The 18,275-nt window shown below is 52.1% G+C and overlaps 5 protein-coding genes across 5 annotated transcripts; 3 read left to right on the top strand and 2 right to left on the bottom strand.

The window, feature by feature from the left end:
• Window positions 1-752: 752 nt before the first annotated feature.
• ColSpa_05688 (putative tRNA-splicing endonuclease subunit tsp-5) lies at window positions 753-1,619 on the top strand (the record flags this gene model as incomplete). The annotated part of the gene is made up of 1 exon (XM_049271900.1): window positions 753-1,619. The coding sequence occupies one exon, from the start codon at window positions 753-755 to the stop codon at window positions 1,617-1,619; it is 867 nt and encodes a 288-aa protein (XP_049127857.1).
• A 236-nt stretch (window positions 1,620-1,855) lies between these two features.
• ColSpa_05687 (protein ASI1) lies at window positions 1,856-4,723 on the bottom strand (the record flags this gene model as incomplete). The annotated part of the gene is made up of 1 exon (XM_049271899.1): window positions 1,856-4,723. One exon carries the CDS (start codon window positions 4,721-4,723, stop codon window positions 1,856-1,858), a length of 2,868 nt encoding a protein of 955 aa, XP_049127856.1.
• A 1,342-nt stretch (window positions 4,724-6,065) lies between these two features.
• On the bottom strand, window positions 6,066-6,994 carry ColSpa_05686 (exosome complex component MTR3; the record flags this gene model as incomplete). Its single annotated transcript, XM_049271898.1, has 2 exons — window positions 6,066-6,823; window positions 6,877-6,994. The coding sequence occupies 2 exons, from the start codon at window positions 6,992-6,994 to the stop codon at window positions 6,066-6,068; spliced, it is 876 nt and encodes a 291-aa protein (XP_049127855.1).
• Window positions 6,995-10,108: 3,114 nt separating this feature from the next.
• On the top strand, window positions 10,109-11,697 carry ColSpa_05685 (mannan polymerase II complex ANP1 subunit; the record flags this gene model as incomplete). The annotated part of the gene is made up of 4 exons (XM_049271897.1): window positions 10,109-10,826; window positions 10,880-11,199; window positions 11,256-11,351; window positions 11,404-11,697. 4 exons carry the CDS (start codon window positions 10,109-10,111, stop codon window positions 11,695-11,697), a joined length of 1,428 nt encoding a protein of 475 aa, XP_049127854.1.
• Window positions 11,698-13,169: 1,472 nt separating this feature from the next.
• On the top strand, window positions 13,170-17,915 carry ColSpa_05684 (uncharacterized protein; the record flags this gene model as incomplete). Its single annotated transcript, XM_049271896.1, has 8 exons — window positions 13,170-13,190; window positions 13,319-15,844; window positions 15,901-16,190; window positions 16,243-16,585; window positions 16,652-17,040; window positions 17,093-17,199; window positions 17,341-17,642; window positions 17,700-17,915. 8 exons carry the CDS (start codon window positions 13,170-13,172, stop codon window positions 17,913-17,915), a joined length of 4,194 nt encoding a protein of 1,397 aa, XP_049127853.1.
• Between the last annotated feature and the right edge of the window lie 360 nt (window positions 17,916-18,275).

Raw genomic sequence — 18,275 nt, 5'->3', positions numbered from 1 at the left:
ATCCAAAGACGCTCGGAGAATTGAATTTTGCACGTCGCGGAACAGGGTGCCACCAAAAGGCTGATGGACTCCGACTGTGATGCCTGATAGTTGTGCACACGCAGTGGAAGCCCCTTGTACATTGTACTTCGTGCTTCACGCAAACACTGGAGCTCCTCTGGAGACTCAAGACTTAGGGGACCCGATGGTCGATGTCGCCTGATTGTACAACAAGTAACGTGAAGCCACAGCCGCATGTGAGCTACACCTCTTCTCCGAGTCAAGTCGCAAAGAAGACTGGTACCTGTTCTAGATAGAGGAGATACGGTAGTAAAAGCTCAGATGCGGTAGGACCGGAAACGCACAGCCACAGCGCCACAGAGCAAGACGGTGAAGATACTGCCTGACCGCCCTGCTCCACTAGCATGCCTGGCTGCGAGCACTGCAAAACTACAATCTCTCCAAAAAATTCTCCCTGCTCCTCCTTTCCTGACTCCAACAACCAAGCGTCAGGGTAAGTCATCGAATCGTCTTTTTCCTATTTCCTCCTCCAAAAGTTCAAATGATTAAACATTCAATCTCAATCAATCTGTCAATCCACTGACACTCTGTGACGATACCTTTCATTAACGAAATATGATTCTTGTGGCTTCCACACCATTTCTCGCGCGTTTTGCACAACCCAGTTCATCTCAATCAGTTGCTAATATTTTGGGACTGTAGGAAAGAAGTTTCAGAAATCCCTGGGACAAGGCGTGACGCAAGTCATCAGCATGGCAGCGTCGGAAGTTTCCGTAACCCCTCCAGTGCGTATCTCCAAGATCGCAGACCGCTATCTCGTCTTCGACGCCCAAGATGTGGCCATCATCCGGCGCAACCACAACATCTGCTCCGTGCTGGTGGGGACTACACCCCAGAATCCAACACAGAACGTGTTTTTGAGTCTTCCACTTGAGTTACTGCCTGAAGAGGCCAGCGTGCTCGTCGAGAAGAAGGTAGGCCATCTCGTCGACGAGGCTTCGCACCACTTGTCGTCCCTTCGCTCCCCGGACGGGGCCACCCGCCAAGCCTACATTGCACTTCTGAAGGATCGCCGGCACACGGCCCAGAAGCTACTGGCCGAGGACCAGGCCAAAAGGGCAGCCACGGAACAGGCGCGGAGGGCCAAGGGCGCCAACTTACCTCCTGGTGACCAATTGGACCCGTTTTCTTCAGAAACTCCCATGTTGGACAGTCTTGCTAAAACTTGTGATGGCGTGGATGTTAAGTCGTCTTTGACGGTCACACCAACAACCAGCGATGGCCTGCAGGCTATTTCGAAGGATTCGTTGGACTCGGTACCTCAGCCTGCTGCTGGCCCGTTGCATCGGCATCTACAGTCCAAGGGCTACTTCATGACGCCTGGCCTGCGGTTTGGCGCCGATTACAGTGTGTATCCTGGCGATCCACTGCGATACCACGCTCATTTCCTCGCCACAAACTACGACTGGGATGAGAAGATTCCCATGCTTGATGTTGTTGGTAGTGGTCGCCTAGGGACGTCGGTCAAGAAGGGCTTCTTGTTTGGCGGCGAGGTGCCCGACCTAGACAGCCCCAGGAGGCAAGTGCGCACGTTTTGTGTGGAATGGGCTGGGATGTGAGATTAATTCAGGGCCAAGAATGACTGTGAACAAAGAATACCGCTTGATGCTAAGCTTATAACTTCTGTACAATACCTTGTCCACAAGATACCCCATTTCGTCGATCGAGACTAGTGTCCCAAATAGCCATAAACGAAGACATGACTCTCGTGTTCTTAGTACCACAACATTGCCTTGTCGGGATATCTCCCTAACAGGCTGGATTGGCCGTCTCATTATACCTACCTACCTGACACTCAAGGAACATAAATCCTGCTGAAACTGATGACCTCCCTACGACAGCAGACGCACTTGTCAAAATTGTTCATGGCAAGTGATACGCGACAGTCGTCGCACAAGCTCAGGCAGCGGCACGGCCACACGATGATGGTACGAGGAGAACTCTGGCAGACGACACATTGTGGACCGTCCGGACCAAGACCGGCGGCACCCTCGGCCCACGTCGATGCACCATCGTCCACAGAACGTGGAGATTGAACGCGGCGAGACAGTAGCAACTGTTCCAAGCGTTGAGCCTCCTCGTCTGGCGTCATCTTGACCGGCCGCATCATGATACGACTGGCTCGTCCGGCCGGCTGTAAGATCCTCGTCCTTTGTAGCTGCTGCGACTTTCGATACTGTGATCGGGTCATGATCCTGTCGCTGCTCAGATGAGCAGCTAAAGCGTGGGCCTCCTCTCTCTCCTCCGGGTTGCTCGGGTGCAGCAGGCGTGCAAGTTCTGACAACTCGAGCGAATCCTCAGGGACTGGCGTGGCTTCCCGTAAAGCCCGGGGCCTGGTCTGCGTAGGTGTTCGCTGTCCATCCTGTTCTGACTCCCATTCGCTGTCATTGTTGGTGCTGATAGACACGACGCTGGTGGCATCATCGTCGTCTGTATCGCCAGACGCGTAGGGTTGGTATTCGCCGCTGTTGTCTTTCGAACCCCACCAACCCCCTCTGAGCCACCATCCGTAGAGCCTCGAGTCAAGATCATCCTCATCGATGGCAGCCCAGCTCTGGCTTCCTCTCCATGCTTGCTGCCTGAACTCGGATTCAACATCAACACCATCAATTTTGGGGATATTGAGGAGTGACTCGACAGAGTCTCCAGGCGCATGTACACGACTTCCGCTGCCACTAGGGTTCGAGCCCCTCGTATCATTAGCAACCTTTGGCCGACGAATAATCCAAAGCAGAAACTTTGGATGGCGAAGACCAATTTTGGAGAGAATTTTCAGCATGGCTGTTGCCCATGTTCGGAATATCAGCCTGTTGATATTCATGATGAAGTCCAGCGCCATCAACCACCTGCCGCTTCTTTCCGCAGCACCAACACCATCCCTTAGCCGTCTATCTCCAGATCGGGACTTGGGCACCTTCTGAGCTGCTCGTTCCCGAGCGTACCCATTCGTAGCCATCATATGATCATCTTTCACGGGTACCAGGCCGATGGTACCTATGGTGTCGTAATGGGAGTCAGTGGCGCCTGCTCCGATCCACTGCGTCCGCAGCTCCTCGAGCTCTCGATATCTCTCCTCCTCGAGCCACGTATAGGGTCGCATAGTGACATCCCTGTCCTCATTCAGGTAAACAGCTTCGCTTGCCATAGTGATGGCGCCAAAGCCAGTTCGTAGCAGGGCTGTGTAGAAATCCATTTCCATGCTAATGCGGATGTCGGACAATGAAAGGTTGGCTTGCATGTTTGCGTGGGCATGAGCTAACCGTTCCCGAAGACTGGTTCTCTGACCTGTCTGTCCATCTGCAGGAGTAAGAGCGGCTAGACCAAGAGCAAGAAGGTATATGAACAAACAGACAAGGATGCCACCGAGAACAAGTACATGGGGAATGAAGCCAATGATACAGACAGTAGGAAATCTGAGCAATCCTTGTTTCGCTGGGTCGTCCAAAGAGAAGGTAAAGGCACTCCAGAGAATGCTCGCCATGAAGCAGAGACCCCAGAAACCAGTACTAACAAGCCGGAATTTGGCTTGCAGATTGAAAATGCCCAGCACATGGCTGGTGATGTGACTCATGGCCGAAAGGAAAGCGATCAGCAAGACCTCAGGCGAGGTGTTGACTCTTCTCAATATCATGGAGCGGCTGATGGCAATTGAACCACCGGCACTGGACGTGGCTTCTGCTGCTTGTGACTGAGTGAACAAACCCCAGCCAAGTTGGTTACTGATAGCAGCGTCGGCTTCTGCGAAAGCAAGAGAGTGTTCGAATAGCGTCATGCCCGTCTCGGCTGCTACAGGGCGACCCTGAACGGCGCAGGAGACGGTCTCCAGGAATTGGCTTAGACAGAAAGTGCCAAAGAGTGGCCACAATAGAGACAAGGAGCCCCGCAAGTCCTGTGTCGCATCGTCAATATCTGCCGGCACCATGCCCACAGCCGTGCAGGATTCTTCGTCTGAAGCGCCAAGCAAAAGTGTAGAACTCATGGTGTGTAGGAAGCCCCCAGTTTGGGAGAACATGAGTTCAGAACTCTTGCTTGTGTTTCCCCATCGCATTTCGGAGAAGTCAGGAGAGGTCTGGCACTGAATCGAGCGAAGGAGCCCGCGGGCTTGCACCAGGAACAGAAGGACTGGAAGGCCGCGGAGCAGAAGCCGAACGGATAAGGTGAGACGCAAGCGTCGACGTGTAGCAGCAAAGATATGGGTGCGGTTGAGGACGATGGCCATGGCAATACAGCAGAGCGCCCATTTGCTTGTAGCATAGCTGAAGACGCTGCCAAGCCCTTTCGCGCCCTCCATGGTGAACTTGGGGGAGACACCACTGATATCCGGATCGGCCAGAGCAGCAGGCCCGTGACCATGAGGAAGGACTATCGGAGGCGGTACGTCCATGCTGGAGGCGCCAGTGGTTGCGGCGTCGGTAGTGTGTAGGAAACCAGAACTTGTAGCTTCAGGAATGACTCTCTGGCCTAGGGCGTCAAGTGAATCAGGAAAGGGTAGGTAGGCCGTGAGCTTTCGAACCATTCTTGGACCAGCCCATACCAGGTCTTCGAGGGAAGGCGTGAGCTTAGTGACGTTAACGGCGTATTGAAGTCGGTAAGCGGTCCACAGCGAGAGGTTTTGCCAGATCCCGGGGTTATCCAGCGAATCAGGCTGATGAGGAGTGTCCATGATCTGCTGAAAGGAACACTCGTATTACGATCGAGTTTCGACGAGGGAAACGACAGCAGCCTTATCGCTCGGAGCGGCTGGATACGTCGCGACACGGATCATGAGCGGTGAAATCGAAGGCGACGGAACATGATGCGGACAAAGAGCAGAAGTAGATATCCAGTCAGAGGAGTCGTAGCTGGTGATATTGTTGTTGAGGGGGAGGAGGTGGGTGGGGGACGACGGTTTGTAGATTCAAAGACCAGGCGTCAGCGGTATTTTATTGAAGGTCGAGTTTGAGGTCGGTCGGTCGGTCGGTCTCGGTAGGTCGAAAAGTTACAGGATCGGAAGTTGGTAGATGGAAGGTAGGAGGGGGAAGGGGTGGACGAAGAGGAGACGGACGGAAGCTCGGATGCGATGGGCGGGATCTTGTCGCGTGCGACGGATAGCTCGCTACTGCGCAGTGAGAAACGCTCCACCGGGCTGTATATGCAGTAGGCTACCCTTACCTGGCGGATACTGCAAAGACCGAGGGGCTGAAGCCGGGCCATGGAGCCTTGCCCATTAGACTGTCTGCTTGGGGTAAAGTGGGTACTGCAGAGGCACTGACAGGCGTACCGAAGGCGGTGTCCACACCTGTCCAGTTATTCGGTAGTGAAGGTATCCAGTTTTGGGGCCCGAGCGAAGAGGTACGTCACTGTTCACTTCTAGTCAGAACGAACGTACTTGCGGTGGTACTCATCAAATTTCACATGCCAGAAACACTATTCACGTCTCGGGCAATAGAGGTGTTGATCAACCAAAGGCACTTTGTTTGCTCATTTCTCAATAACAAGTGCCTGCGAGATTGTTACTCTCGGTTACTCTTTACAGTGTTGAACAACCCCTATCGTCAACATTTGTGTGTGCAATGCCTTGCCTGCCGAAACCCTTCAAACTCCACTTCCGGGGCCCTACAACAAGTACAACAATCGCAGACTTCCCTCGTCCAAACTCCCAAACGGGCATAGAGGCATTCCTGCCAGCAGTCATTGGTGTTGTCGACAGTGATTTCGTGATACCCGCTAAAACTTCGGTTTGTATGAATGAGCGACCTTCTCAAAGTAGCCTTCCATGTACCATGAGCTTTGTTCACTGTATCGCCACCTCGTTCCCCTTCTTCCCAATGCTCGAGATCTCAATGGTCGAGGGAACACAAGTTTTTCGTTGCCCTGAGCGCTTCATAGTAGATATCAAATCTGCAAGGCCCTTTTGCTCGCGAACGATGCGGGAAACCCTTCACTCATGGAAGCATAAAGGAGTCGGCAATGGCTCGCGGCCCAGAATGTATGATACTCCGCCGATTCGCTCAGGCTTGGATTATCTAGCTGTTTGGGGGTTGGTTGTTTTGGAGTCTTTCCAGAACCGCACGATAGTTGCCCTTAGATGCTTGAATAGCACGGCCCACGAGTTTCGTGTGCAGTAAAGGGTCCGACGGCGAAAGCTGGCCCTTCACCCAGAGATTGGTAATCTCGGCACGACTTGGTAGATAGGCGACGCAACAAGCGGCCAGAATATCTTCGTGTTCCAAGGAGACTGGATCCAACACAATGGATGGCTTGGCCATGTCGCCCTGGTCCGACGCAACAAGAGCTGCAACGCCGCCGGTGACCATGTCCACACAATCGATGCCAGCGTCCGCAAGAGCTGCTGCAGCAACAGTAATGCACCCACTGAGAACGTTCATCATGTCCCATTCCTCGTTGCCCTGAAAATGGGAAGCCTCTCGCTCCTGGTCGCCTTCAACAATAGTAACAATAACATCAACGCCGCTCTTGGGCCATCGGTCGGCGATGATGACTCCACGAAGAGCCGTATCAAGATGAACGCCAATGTCTCTTTCACTCGAGTCGCGTAGGTAGTTGCGGCGCTGACGCGTCGCGAAAGGAGCGTACTTGACATGAGTTGAGAGCACTAGGTAGGGTGAGAACGGTGCAGATCGGGGAAGCGAGCGAGGCCCATGAACTGTGCAGATGAGCTTCATGCCATTGGCCTTGGATTTTGAGTCCACATGGCCGTGAGGCGGCTCGACTTCCATGTAGGCCGATCCTGAAGCTGTTGGGGTCACCCCAGTCTTGAGAACTTGTCATTGTCAGTGTCATGAAGCGTCGATAAGAAGGTGAGAGTGAACCAACACAAGCCCCGGATGCCGTTTGCCGGCCTTGCCCGGGGAGTTGAGGTTGGGCTGGGGGTGTCGTAGACCGGCGGTAATGTTGCACCGGGCGGCCCGTTGATTCTCCGCCGATCGGTCATCTTGAGAGACAGATATCGAGAAAGATAGTGTGGTCGGTTGAGAGTATGAGGACGGTGTGTATCCGATGCCGATAGCTGGCCAGCGGTGGCTTAGCAACGGATCGAGTTCGTAAACCCTTCCCAGTGTTGTCTAAATTCTCCAGCTCGATTTCGATAGGCTGCAATTTGGAGAGTGGAACGATCCTGTTATTGTTGTCTGTAATCGTCGCTCGACCATAGGCACTCAGGTTGGGTTGAGGTGAATTTTCACCAGACGGGCTCTGAAAGAACTCGGTTAGACGCATTGATCTTGTTGGCGCTGACTCCACCCCAGGACCTACCTAGTGAGTTCAAGTGGAGATATGTTATTAAGCCATATTACGAGCAAATACTTCAAGCTCAAAAAATTCTGCAATGCTTTTGATTTTCCATCAACCACAACCACTTCTCCTGGCTTCCATGATTCCGTTGTCAACGGCAGCAAACATGCTGCGGCCTTGAGGCCAGCGTCAAGGAATCATGTGCACATGTTGTAAGTTTTCAGCATTTCTCACTCCATCTTCCAATTACATGATGTATATCATACACACCGTTCCCGCGAACTCCTGAGCGCAAGAACAAACATGCATCACCATCTGACCTTAGCCCTATTGGATTTCGAACAACCATTTGCACTGGCAGTTGAGGCAATTGCTGACTCAGACTCCAGGATCTCATACCCGGCGACAGCATCGGCCTTGTGGCTTGACTGTTATGTCCATACTTTTTTCTTGGTAAGTCATCAGCAAATTTCTTTTCCGCGTTTTCGCGAGATCCATCCTCCCGATGATTGTCGACTATGATGAAGAACCTATTCATTCAGTTCTGCTACTGAACACTGTGATGATACCCATATACCAAAAACCTTGTCTGATTCGACTGAACCTCTATCTTTCCGCTGCATCTTGTTGAGATGGACTATTTGGCTGACCAAGAAGTGTCTCAAGTAGGAAATACAATACCAGCTTGAGTATCGTTGATCTCGAGTTGTGGTCAGCTCTACAATGGATCATCGCTCGCAAACTCTAACCACTAGGTAGGATCCCCCCCCCTTATTCGTCCAGTGCCCAAGCTGCATGCTTGCCCATCACCATGATGACCATAGCTTATCCATTCAACTATCTCACGCCAGCCGAGTCATCCTCCCACACTAGAGCATCTTTTCGGAGAAGCGAGGAAGGTGGTGGAGTTGGTTCTCTTGAGGACCGTTATTTGACTTCAGTGTTTCGCTTCCCGGTTCTTCGTTCTGAGGTTCCGGGCTGTCGAGGCCGGCTTGGCTGAATGAGTAAAACCGGCTTGCCTGACCCGATGGCATCATCTAGCTTGGGCACAACACATGCCATATTTGCACCCTTGCTAACATCGATCTTAATCAGGCTTTTCAATAGTTCCGACACCTGTGATGCATGCCCTGCCTGCCATTGTCCTTCGCGTGATGACCCTAAAGTGTGTACCCAATACGTATTCGAAATTGATCACTGCGCTCATGGGGAGTAATGACTTGAAACTTAAATCGGTTTTCTTATTACTATCGGATGACTAGCTGCCTCCGAGAATAGGCGGTTTATACTTGCCCGTGAAAGATGTTCCACATTCATGCTCTCCGTTTTTGGGGCCGTAAATGTGCGTACTCCCGCCAATACAGTCTTCCCATCATAGGTCGATGGTTTTTGGTCGTTGATGGGGATGGCAAATCATCAATTATCTGCTCCTCGGGACCGAATTTGGGTCGGAGTGTTGAGCGCTTAAGATCATCATCAGCAGAAACCAAACGGTGACCTGTTCATCTTGCTTGTCTGTAACGTTTCCTCCAGCTGCGGTTCGAAAGGGGCCAGAGAGCTTGCTTGTTTGTACATGTGGGTTGCCAAGAGTGCCTTAGCCGGGTAATGAGTTATGCCAGTTGCTGCTTGGCTTGGTTGAGCTCGTGCCGTCGGGTTTCTAACAAGCCACTTCCTTCTTCGTAGTTCCTTTTTCGTTGTTTTCATTTACATGGCGCCAGATGTTACCATATGGGCTGACTTGTCTCGGTTTCCTTCCACAGGATATAAAGTCAATCAAATCAGTGTAGTCAGCTGTGATTTTCGTAGGTAGACGGAGAGGCAGTTGGACACTGTGTCCTGGCGTACGCCCAACAATACCTTATGCCACGACGGAAGGGAGTCTCGAGTGTGAGACCATCTTTCTCGCTCTCTTTAGTGTGTGTGTTTTTGTTTATCGGCCATGCGCCGTGGAAAGGGTGAGGTGCACGTGTACGGCGTCAAGGTAGCTTATCTAAGCTCCCTACATTGGCTACTATCCTTGAGGCAAGGATGAGCTGAGAGATGTAGCCCAGCTGGTATTCTGTCCAATCACGTCACATTATGGTCACAGTCAAGACATCTGAGTTGGGCCGACTGCCCCGAGGCAAGGTACTTACCCCCGGGGCACTGTGAGAGATTTGGGGCGCTAAAAGGGAGGAGCGAAGGTTGTAGCAGTACCCCTTGCGCAGTACATGTAGTACTCATACAAGGGAGTGCTAGCCAAAGTACCCTCGGGTCCATTTGGATGACAGAGAGGCAGTCTGAAAATAAAATAATACGTAGTCAAAGCTGGGTGTTCCACGACCAGACCCCGTATCCTGTCGCATCTCCTTTCCACTGTATTTCAACCACATACATCCCAAGACGCGCCGAGTGGCCTCTCACTTCGACGACAGCCGAAAGCTAAACGACATCTTGATCGCGGCTTCGACGACAATCTGCCAACGTTCGCTCACCCAACCTGCATTCTCCTGGTCGTCTGATTACAACCTTTGTTCCTCTTGGTTCTAGATGCTCTCCTTTGCTTAATCCTCACAACTCCCAAGAGCTGGGCGAGGTGCTTTACTATCAACTCTCCACCCTCTAGCTCAAGCTTGGAATCGGGATTTGAAATTCCACCCCGGCGCCCTGGATGTTGCCATCGTATGCTTCCTCGACCACCTCCAAGGTGGTGCCCCGGCATCATGCTAGTGGCTACTCCAATGGATACCCAAGGGGAAACACCTTTGAGATCTCCCCTCACAGGTAAAAGAAGATGCATTATGCCGCTGCTACATGTCCCCCTCCATCCTTTTACATGGCGCCTCAACTGACCCTTTCTGCTCTATCTGATAGATACCAGCCGCGCGCATCAACACCTGCAAACCGTCGCCGCCAGCGCCTATTAACCCGCCTCATCATCGTTGCCGCTGTCGCCATCCTCTTTCTCGTCTTCGTTTGGCCTGGGGCTTCCTTGACGTCCATCTTTTCCCTCGGCCTGTTATCCGCCGGCAACGAGCTACAACTGGAGACAGTGCGATACTATGACCTTAGCAATGTGCAAGGGACCGCCCGTGGCTGGGAACGCGAGGAGCGCATTCTCCTCTGCGTGCCTTTGAGAGACGCCGAGCCGCATTTACCAATGTTCTTTTCCCACCTGCGAAACTTTACCTATCCTCACCACCTCATCGACCTTGCCTTCCTCGTTTCCGACTCCAAAGATCGCACCCTTCAGGTCCTCTCCGACATGCTTGAAGAGATCCAGGCCGACGAGGATACGAAGCAGCCCTATGGAGAAATCTCCATCATTGAAAAGGACTTCGGACAAAAGGTGAACCAGGATGTCGAGAGTCGCCACGGTTTTGCTGCTCAGGCAAGCAGGCGAAAGTTGATGGCCCAAGCCCGGAACTGGCTTCTGAGTGCTGCATTACGTCCTTACCACTCTTGGGTATACTGGCGTGATGTCGACGTTGAGACGGCCCCTTTCACCATTCTGGAGGACCTCATGCGGCACAACAAGGACGTCATCGTGCCAAGTAAGCCTCGACCCTTACTATGAGCCCGCAGGACTCAGGCTAATCAGTTGCAGATGTATGGCGTCCTCTGCCTGATTGGCTCGGTGGCGAGCAACCATACGACCTCAACTCGTGGCAAGAGTCAGAGACAGCACTGGCTCTTGCGGACACCCTTGACGAGGACGCCGTGATTGTTGAAGGTTACGCTGAATACGCAACATGGAGACCTCATTTGGCATACCTGCGAGACCCATACGGAGACCCAGACATGGAGATGGAGATTGACGGAGTGGGTGGTGTCAGTATCTTGGCCAAGGCAAAGGTTTTCCGCTCGGGGGTTCATTTCCCAGCTTTCAGTTTTGAGAAGCACGCCGAGACAGAAGGATTTGGGAAGGTGAGATGGTTCCACCCGTAGCCTCGAAGGCAACAGTGCTGACGTTCGCCACGTAGATGGCAAAACGGATGGAATACTCTGTGGTCGGTCTACCGCACTACACAATTTGGCATCTTTACGAGCCCAGTGTGGACGACATCAAGCACATGGAGGTACGTCGCTTTTTTAACTCGCAGAGGTGAGTGTGGAGCTAATGTGGCACAGGAGATGGAGCAAGAGAGGCTCGCGAGAGAAAAGGAAGAAGAAGAGAAGGCCGAGAAGGCCAAGAAGGTTAAGGAGCAGTTCGGAGATGCAAGCAGTCAGTGGGAGAAAGACAAGTCGGATATGCAACATCTAGTGACGGAAGAAAAGAAGACGAAAGACGGCAAGGAGACGAAGGAGGCCAAGGAGGTGAAGATCGTTGGAGACAAGCAGCCGGCGGCAGACAAGGACGAAAAGCCGGCAAAGGAAAAAAAAGAGAAGAATGAGGCTGCTTTCGTTAAGAAGGCGGAGAGTTGAGAACATTAAAGGGTTGATCGCAATGGCGCTATCGCATTTGGACTTCTACATTATTATGGTGGGGGATCATTGTCTGTGGTTAAAGGACGACTCTTCGATGATGTTGGCCATAAATGGTCTGCATGTCTCAAGGATGCGAGAACGGTTTTGATCTCCCACGACGTCGACATATGTACACTATTACTCTCAAATGATCTGGACAGGGATATTTTGGAAAGGCGTTGGTCTAGTCTCCAGCGGCGGTATTTGAGGTCTTCAAGAAGACCACAGAATGGGCACTGCCTTAGGTATAAAAATGGCTTACGGTGTCAGGAGTCACACATTTTACGTCCTTGTGGTTGTTGTTGTTCGCGTTGTTCTTTGGTAAAGATGTGTTTACTTGTAGATAGGCCATTTGATAAAAGAAAGCTGTCAACTATCTATGTTGCCTACCTAATGCTTGGTGGGAGAAAGGCGTCACGTGTGTCTAACTACATACGACTTACACTCAGGGAAAGTACAAAGTTGGAGGCCGGAGATACCAGCAGCTTTGCTGGGCACACTGTACGCTAGACATGGGTGTTTGGGTGCGTCCAGCGCTGAACCGCCCACAAGCCTTATCGGCTGGTGTCTTATCGAGTCACTGGAAGCCCAACGCTCAGCTCAAAGGTACCTTGCAGCAGTACTCTCGACGTACCCAAGCCAGGGCGGTACTATGTGCTGGAGCTCCATCTGCATCTGCAACCTGGTCAATTCCACCTCGGGATTCTTTTTTGGCGACAGCTTGGACAAGACACCTAAATCCCAACGGCCCCAAATCTCCCGACTGCTAGCCCCGAGGCACGATATCGAACGGCTCTACGGACACCTGTCCTCGATCACCCTTCCTCTTCCTTTCGACTGGACTTCATAATAAGACAAGCAAACAGACCTGAAAGCGAATTGTCTGTTTAGCCTCTACATCACCCTGTCATCGCTTTTCCACCACCGAGAGCAACGAGTTCACCCCAGACCGAACTTCGCGCACATTCAAGTACCACGCGTCCACCACCAGATCATGAGTCGAGATGGCGATGAATTACTACATACCGAAACGGCTTCTGCCGTCGGCACCCGTTCCAGTGTAGACATACGCCGCGCTGGAGGTACTCCCATGATTGCGCCGAGGATGCAATATCGAAGTCGCCCCGTATCAGTCGCTGTAGATCCCGTTTCCCTGGTCATGTCCGAATGCATATCAATCACCTCCGCGATCCAGAAACATGCGCGATCTCCCCATTCCTCCGTGTCGGCCATATTGGGCGGGAACCCAAACCCCATTAATCTGGGGTCCCCAAACCCCTCGACAAGGGGCGCTTCCAAGACATCAGGGGCTGGACTCGGGATAGATGGTGCTCAGGATATTGTTTCTGCCAACAGATGGGGTTTGCGTGGGAAGAAAGGCCGCAGCATACAGGACAATCCTTTAATGGCCGGCTTCGGGAAGCTTCGCCATGAACTGGCCAGCGTTAGAGGTAGGATCCAAATTCCCTCTTGACTAACTCTACATAACAAATCTCTACTGGAACCGTCCTGTTGACCATGGTGCGCCTCAGATATCCACTCGTTCGATGCCCTTTCTCTCCTGAACCCGTTCTTGCAGATAATTCAGACCAAAGGCACTGCGGCGCCTATAACGATCCTCACGTTGGGAGCCCTCCGCAAGTTTCTAGCCTACGGCTTCATCAGCCCCACCTCTCCACGATTCGCTCTCGCAATGCAGTCACTGTCTGCAGCGGTGACTCGTTGTCAGTTTGATGGAAGCGATGCCGGTCAGGTGGAAGTCGTTCTGCTGATGATCCTACACCTGATGGAAGACATGATGTCAGGCCCGGGAGGAGATATCCTGAGTGATGAGAGTGTCTGCGACATGATGGGCAGGGGATTGGCAATCTGCTCCCAGCCTCGATTTTCGCCCGTTTTGCGTCGAACCGCCGAAGCGTCTATGGTTCGCATGTGCCAGATCATATTTGAAGACGTCAAACATCTTGAGGTGGAAGCCGGTGACGAGTCCGATGCTCTTGATAAGCAGACAAGCGCGGACATGGATAGCGTCAAGATGGACCCCGTCACCAACACTGCATCAGGCTTGCAAGTAACCAGCTCTGAGCAGGACGCGCGCTTGTCCACATCCAGCTCAACACCTTTGGAGGCAAACCCCCGTTCTCAAATTGGCTCTGAGTCCGGAGATAGTAAGGACGACATCGGAGCAGGCGTCGGGGCCGAGGGTGAAGTGGACGTCGATGGTACAGAGAGCTCTGATTCTCTTGACCTCCGGCCTTACTCCCTGCCCTCTGTACGAGAACTTTTCCGGGTTCTGGTCAACTTCTTGGACCCCAACGACCGTCAGCACACAGACACGATGAGGGTCATGGCATTGCGCATTATTCATGTGGCTCTCGAGGTCTCCGGGCCATCCATTGCGCGACATCCAGCTTTGGCTGGCATCGCCGAAGACAGGCTTTGTTGCTATCTTTTCCAACTCGTCAGATCCGACAACATGGCTATCTTGCAGGAGTCACTTATTGTTGCTGGAACATTACTGGCCACATGTCGCGGCGTACTCAAGCTACAACAGGAGCTGTTCCTCTCCTATCTTGTCGCATGCCTCCATCCGTCGGTGGAAATACCTCGCGAACCCGGCATCGATCCATCGCTGTACGCCGGCATTCCCCAATCACCGAAGCTTGTCAAGCCTCCGCCATCGCAATCGAGTAGTGGGCGCTCAACGCCAGTACCTGTCAAGGACCGACAGAAGCTTGGGCTGGAGGGCGGCGCAAGGAAGCCTGACGCGAGACAAGCAATGGTCGAAAACATTGGTGTGCTGTCGAGAATGCCAACTTTCATGGCCGAGCTCTTCATCAATTACGATTGCGACGCTGACCGAGCGGATCTGTGCGAGGACATGATTGGTCTTCTTTCTCGTAATGCCCTGCCGGATTCTGCAACGTGGAGCACGACGAGTGTTCCACCGCTATGTCTGGATGCACTACTTAGATACATCCAGTTCATAGCTGAACGACTGGATGAGTCGCCTGTCGTCGATGGTTACCCCGACGCTACAGAACTGCGGGAGCAGAGACGCAAGAAGAAGATCATCATCAAAGGGACCAGCAAGTTCAACGAGAACCCTAAGGGTGGGCTCGCATATCTCGAGGCCCAGGGCATCATCGCAGATGTCAAGGATCCCGTTTCCGTTGCTAAGTTCTTGAAAGGCACTTCCCGAGTGTCCAAGAAGGTTCTCGGTGAATACCTCTCCAAGAAAGGCAGTGAAGGCGTACTGGAAGCGTACATGAACCAGTTCGACTTCTCTGAAAAGCGCGTGGACGAGGCACTTAGGGGACTTTTGGAGACATTCAGGTTACCAGGCGAGTCGGCCTTGATCGAGAGAATTGTCACTTGTTTCGCAGACAAATACTGCTCTAAGGCGAAGCCGACAGAGGTCGCTAACGCTGACGCCGTTTTTGTCCTAACATACGCCATCATCATGCTGAATACTGACCAGCACAACCCTAATCTCAAGGGTCAGAAGCGCATGACAGTGGAGGATTTTGCGCGAAACTTGAGGGGCGTAAATGACGGCAAGGACTTCGCTCCCGAGTATCTGCAAGAAATTTTCGACAATATTAGGACGAACGAAATTATCTTGCCCGACGAGCACGACAACAAGCACGCTTTTGACTACGCTTGGCGCGAGCTTCTCGTCAAGTCGGAATCAGTGCGGCCTCTGGTTCTCTGCGAGACAAACATCTACGATGCTGACATGTTTGCTTCTACCTGGCGGCCAATTGTGTCTACGCTATCCTATGTATTCATGTCCGCCACCGATGATGCGGTATTCGCCAGGATTGTCACTGGGTTTGATGAGTGCGCTCGGATTGCAGTGAAGTATAAGAACACCGAAGCTCTAGACCAGATCATCTACTCTCTCAGTCACATGACAACGTTGGCTACCGAAATGCCTTTCAATACGAGCCTGAACACGGAGGTTCAGGCTGGCGAGAGCAGTGTCATGGTGAGCGAGTTGGCGGTCAAGCTCGGGAGGGACTTCAGGGCGCAGCTGGCGACTTTGGTACTCTTCCGAGTCGTTACTGGTAGTGAGGAGTTGATCCGAGACGGCTGGAAACACGTATGCCAACCTTTTCTTGCCGAACTCTTTCTGCTCATAGGGCTAATATCCTCTAGATCACCCGTATCTGGCTCAACCTTTTTGTCAATTCTCTTGTCCCACCTTTCTTTTCTACGGACTCTCCAGTTTTGGACATTACCCCGATCCCGCTTCAAACCCCATCCCAAGTTATTGATCGAGCAGCCAAGACGGTGGAAACCGGCTTCTTCTCTGCGTTCACGAGTTACATCTCAAGCTATGCAGCAGATGATCCTCCAGAGCCCTCAGACGAAGAGTTGGAGAGCACTCTCTGCACTGTCGACTGCGTGAACTCTTGTCATATGGGCAATGTCTTTGCTAACATCTCGTAAGTCGCCATATCTACAAGAGGCTGAGGTTTACTAACATGCCCAATCTAGCAAGCTTTCGCCTCATGAGTTGGAGCCGCTGGTTGATGCCCTGCTCAATGCGCTGCCAGAAGATCGTAGCCCCACGGTCATAGTTGTGAAGTCGGAGAACGTACCAGCGGCGCCCATGAACGGTCAGAAGCCAGCGCAGACGAGCGTTGTGTACGACCCTGCCATGGCCTACATCCTTGAGTACAGCACAGTACTCGCTCTCCGAGACCAAGACACCGTCCAGCTTGTTGGCAAGCGAGTCATTGAAGCACTGCAAGCTGTGCTACGAGATGCTGGAAATTACCACTACATCATCGTTTCAAGAGCTACTTTCTACCTCCTCAAATTACTACAAGTTAGTTACGTACGTATTTTACCCTCCATCTATTCCATTAGAGGGACATTTTATCTTATTTACCTTACTACATAGGCTCATGACTACATCAACGTTCCGGTTCTATTGCACACGATCTCAAGCTTTGCAAAGGAGGTTCTGGTAAAGACTTCCGTCTTGGTCCTTCAGGGGTTAAGGCTCTGCATTGACGAGCCCAGCCCTCTACGCAACGAAGTCATGACCTCTCCAGACTTTTGGGCTATTATGCGAGCATTGGCAGGGCGGCAGGAGTCTGCGCCCCTCGTTTTTGACATCCTCGAGTTGGGCTGTGGAGGCGCACCACCAGCGATTATTGCAGACAATTACGAAGCCGCGATCTCTCTCCTTGGTGACTTCGCCTCTGGAGCTGGACGGGCTGTGCTTGCGGAACGCAAGCTCGACGCCCAACAGCGCAAAGCACACGAAGGAGCTCGTGAGAAGACAAAGTAAGCAGCAAGTTTCGCCTATAGATTTTGAGCTAGACTAATGGGCCAGCAGTATCAATGAGGCTATTGCACGCGGTTCCAAGGCGGTCAATAGCATCTACAACATGACAGCGCGTATTCCCTTCTTGATGAAGCAGTCTCACCTAGAGAGCAATGAAGGTAAGCCGGCATCTCTTAAATGTGGATAACTCGAATGCCGAGACTAACGGGGTCTTCAAGCCTGGTCCGCTTACTGGCTGCCTGTTTTTCAAGCACTCACAACTCAGTGCACGAACCCATGTCGTGACGTACGCCTCCAAGCCTTCACCTCGCTGCAGCGGTCGTTGCTCTCCCCTGATCTCACTTGCAGCGACCACAAGGAGTGGATAGCCATCTTTGGCGAGGTCTTGTTCCCACTGATCCACAAACTTTTGAAGCCAGAAGTCTTTTCTTCGGACCGGGACGGTATGAGTGAAATGCGGGTACAAGCAGCCTCATTGCTGTGTAAGGTCTTTCTCCAATACCTTGTTCTACTTTCGAAATGGGACGGAATGTTGGATCTCTGGATCAAGATTATCGACATCATGGATCGGTTGATGAATAGTGGACAAGGCGACAGCCTCGTAAGTCAACATGTCGAAGTTTACGAAGCAGGATATGAGCTAACAGCAAATTAACAGGAGGAGGCAGTTCGAGAAAATCTAAAGAACGTGGTTCTCTTCATGGCAAGCAGCGGCTTCCTGATTTCTCCCACCAAAGATGCTTCAAAGGAAAATCTGTGGAATGAGACGTGGAAACGAATTGATCGTTTCCTCCCAGAGTTGAAGAACGATTTGGCTCTAGAAGAGCCCCGGGGCGAAGAAGAGCAAGCGCCAACGGTAGAGGCGAATGCATAGTTTCTTATCCCTGTAGCCCCTCGTGGCATGAGTTCAATGTCTGTGTATAGATAGGTGGTAGCTGGTAGTAGTATGTAACATTCCGATGCTCAAGCTATTGCGTTGTCTGGGCAATTACGGTGCTATTGGGCTGACGGAGGGATGCGTATTTCGACCGCAAATGGCCGTGACAAGCTCGGCTTGGACAGTGCTGAGTGCATTCGACCTCATCCGGCATGATGATAAGATGATAAGGAGTTGCCGTTCCAAGAGCTTTTGAAGACCAGGCCAATTCAGCAGTGTGTCCTACCATGTCAGTCATGAATGTGACATGATATATGAGAATCAAAAGTAAAACATCGAGTGTAACTACGGAGCTCT

Source organism: Colletotrichum spaethianum (genome assembly GCF_022836535.1).
Source record: "Colletotrichum spaethianum MAFF 239500 DNA, contig13, whole genome shotgun sequence".
NCBI lineage: Eukaryota > Fungi > Ascomycota > Sordariomycetes > Glomerellales > Glomerellaceae > Colletotrichum > Colletotrichum spaethianum.
This window is presented reverse-complemented; position numbering and strand designations above follow the sequence as displayed.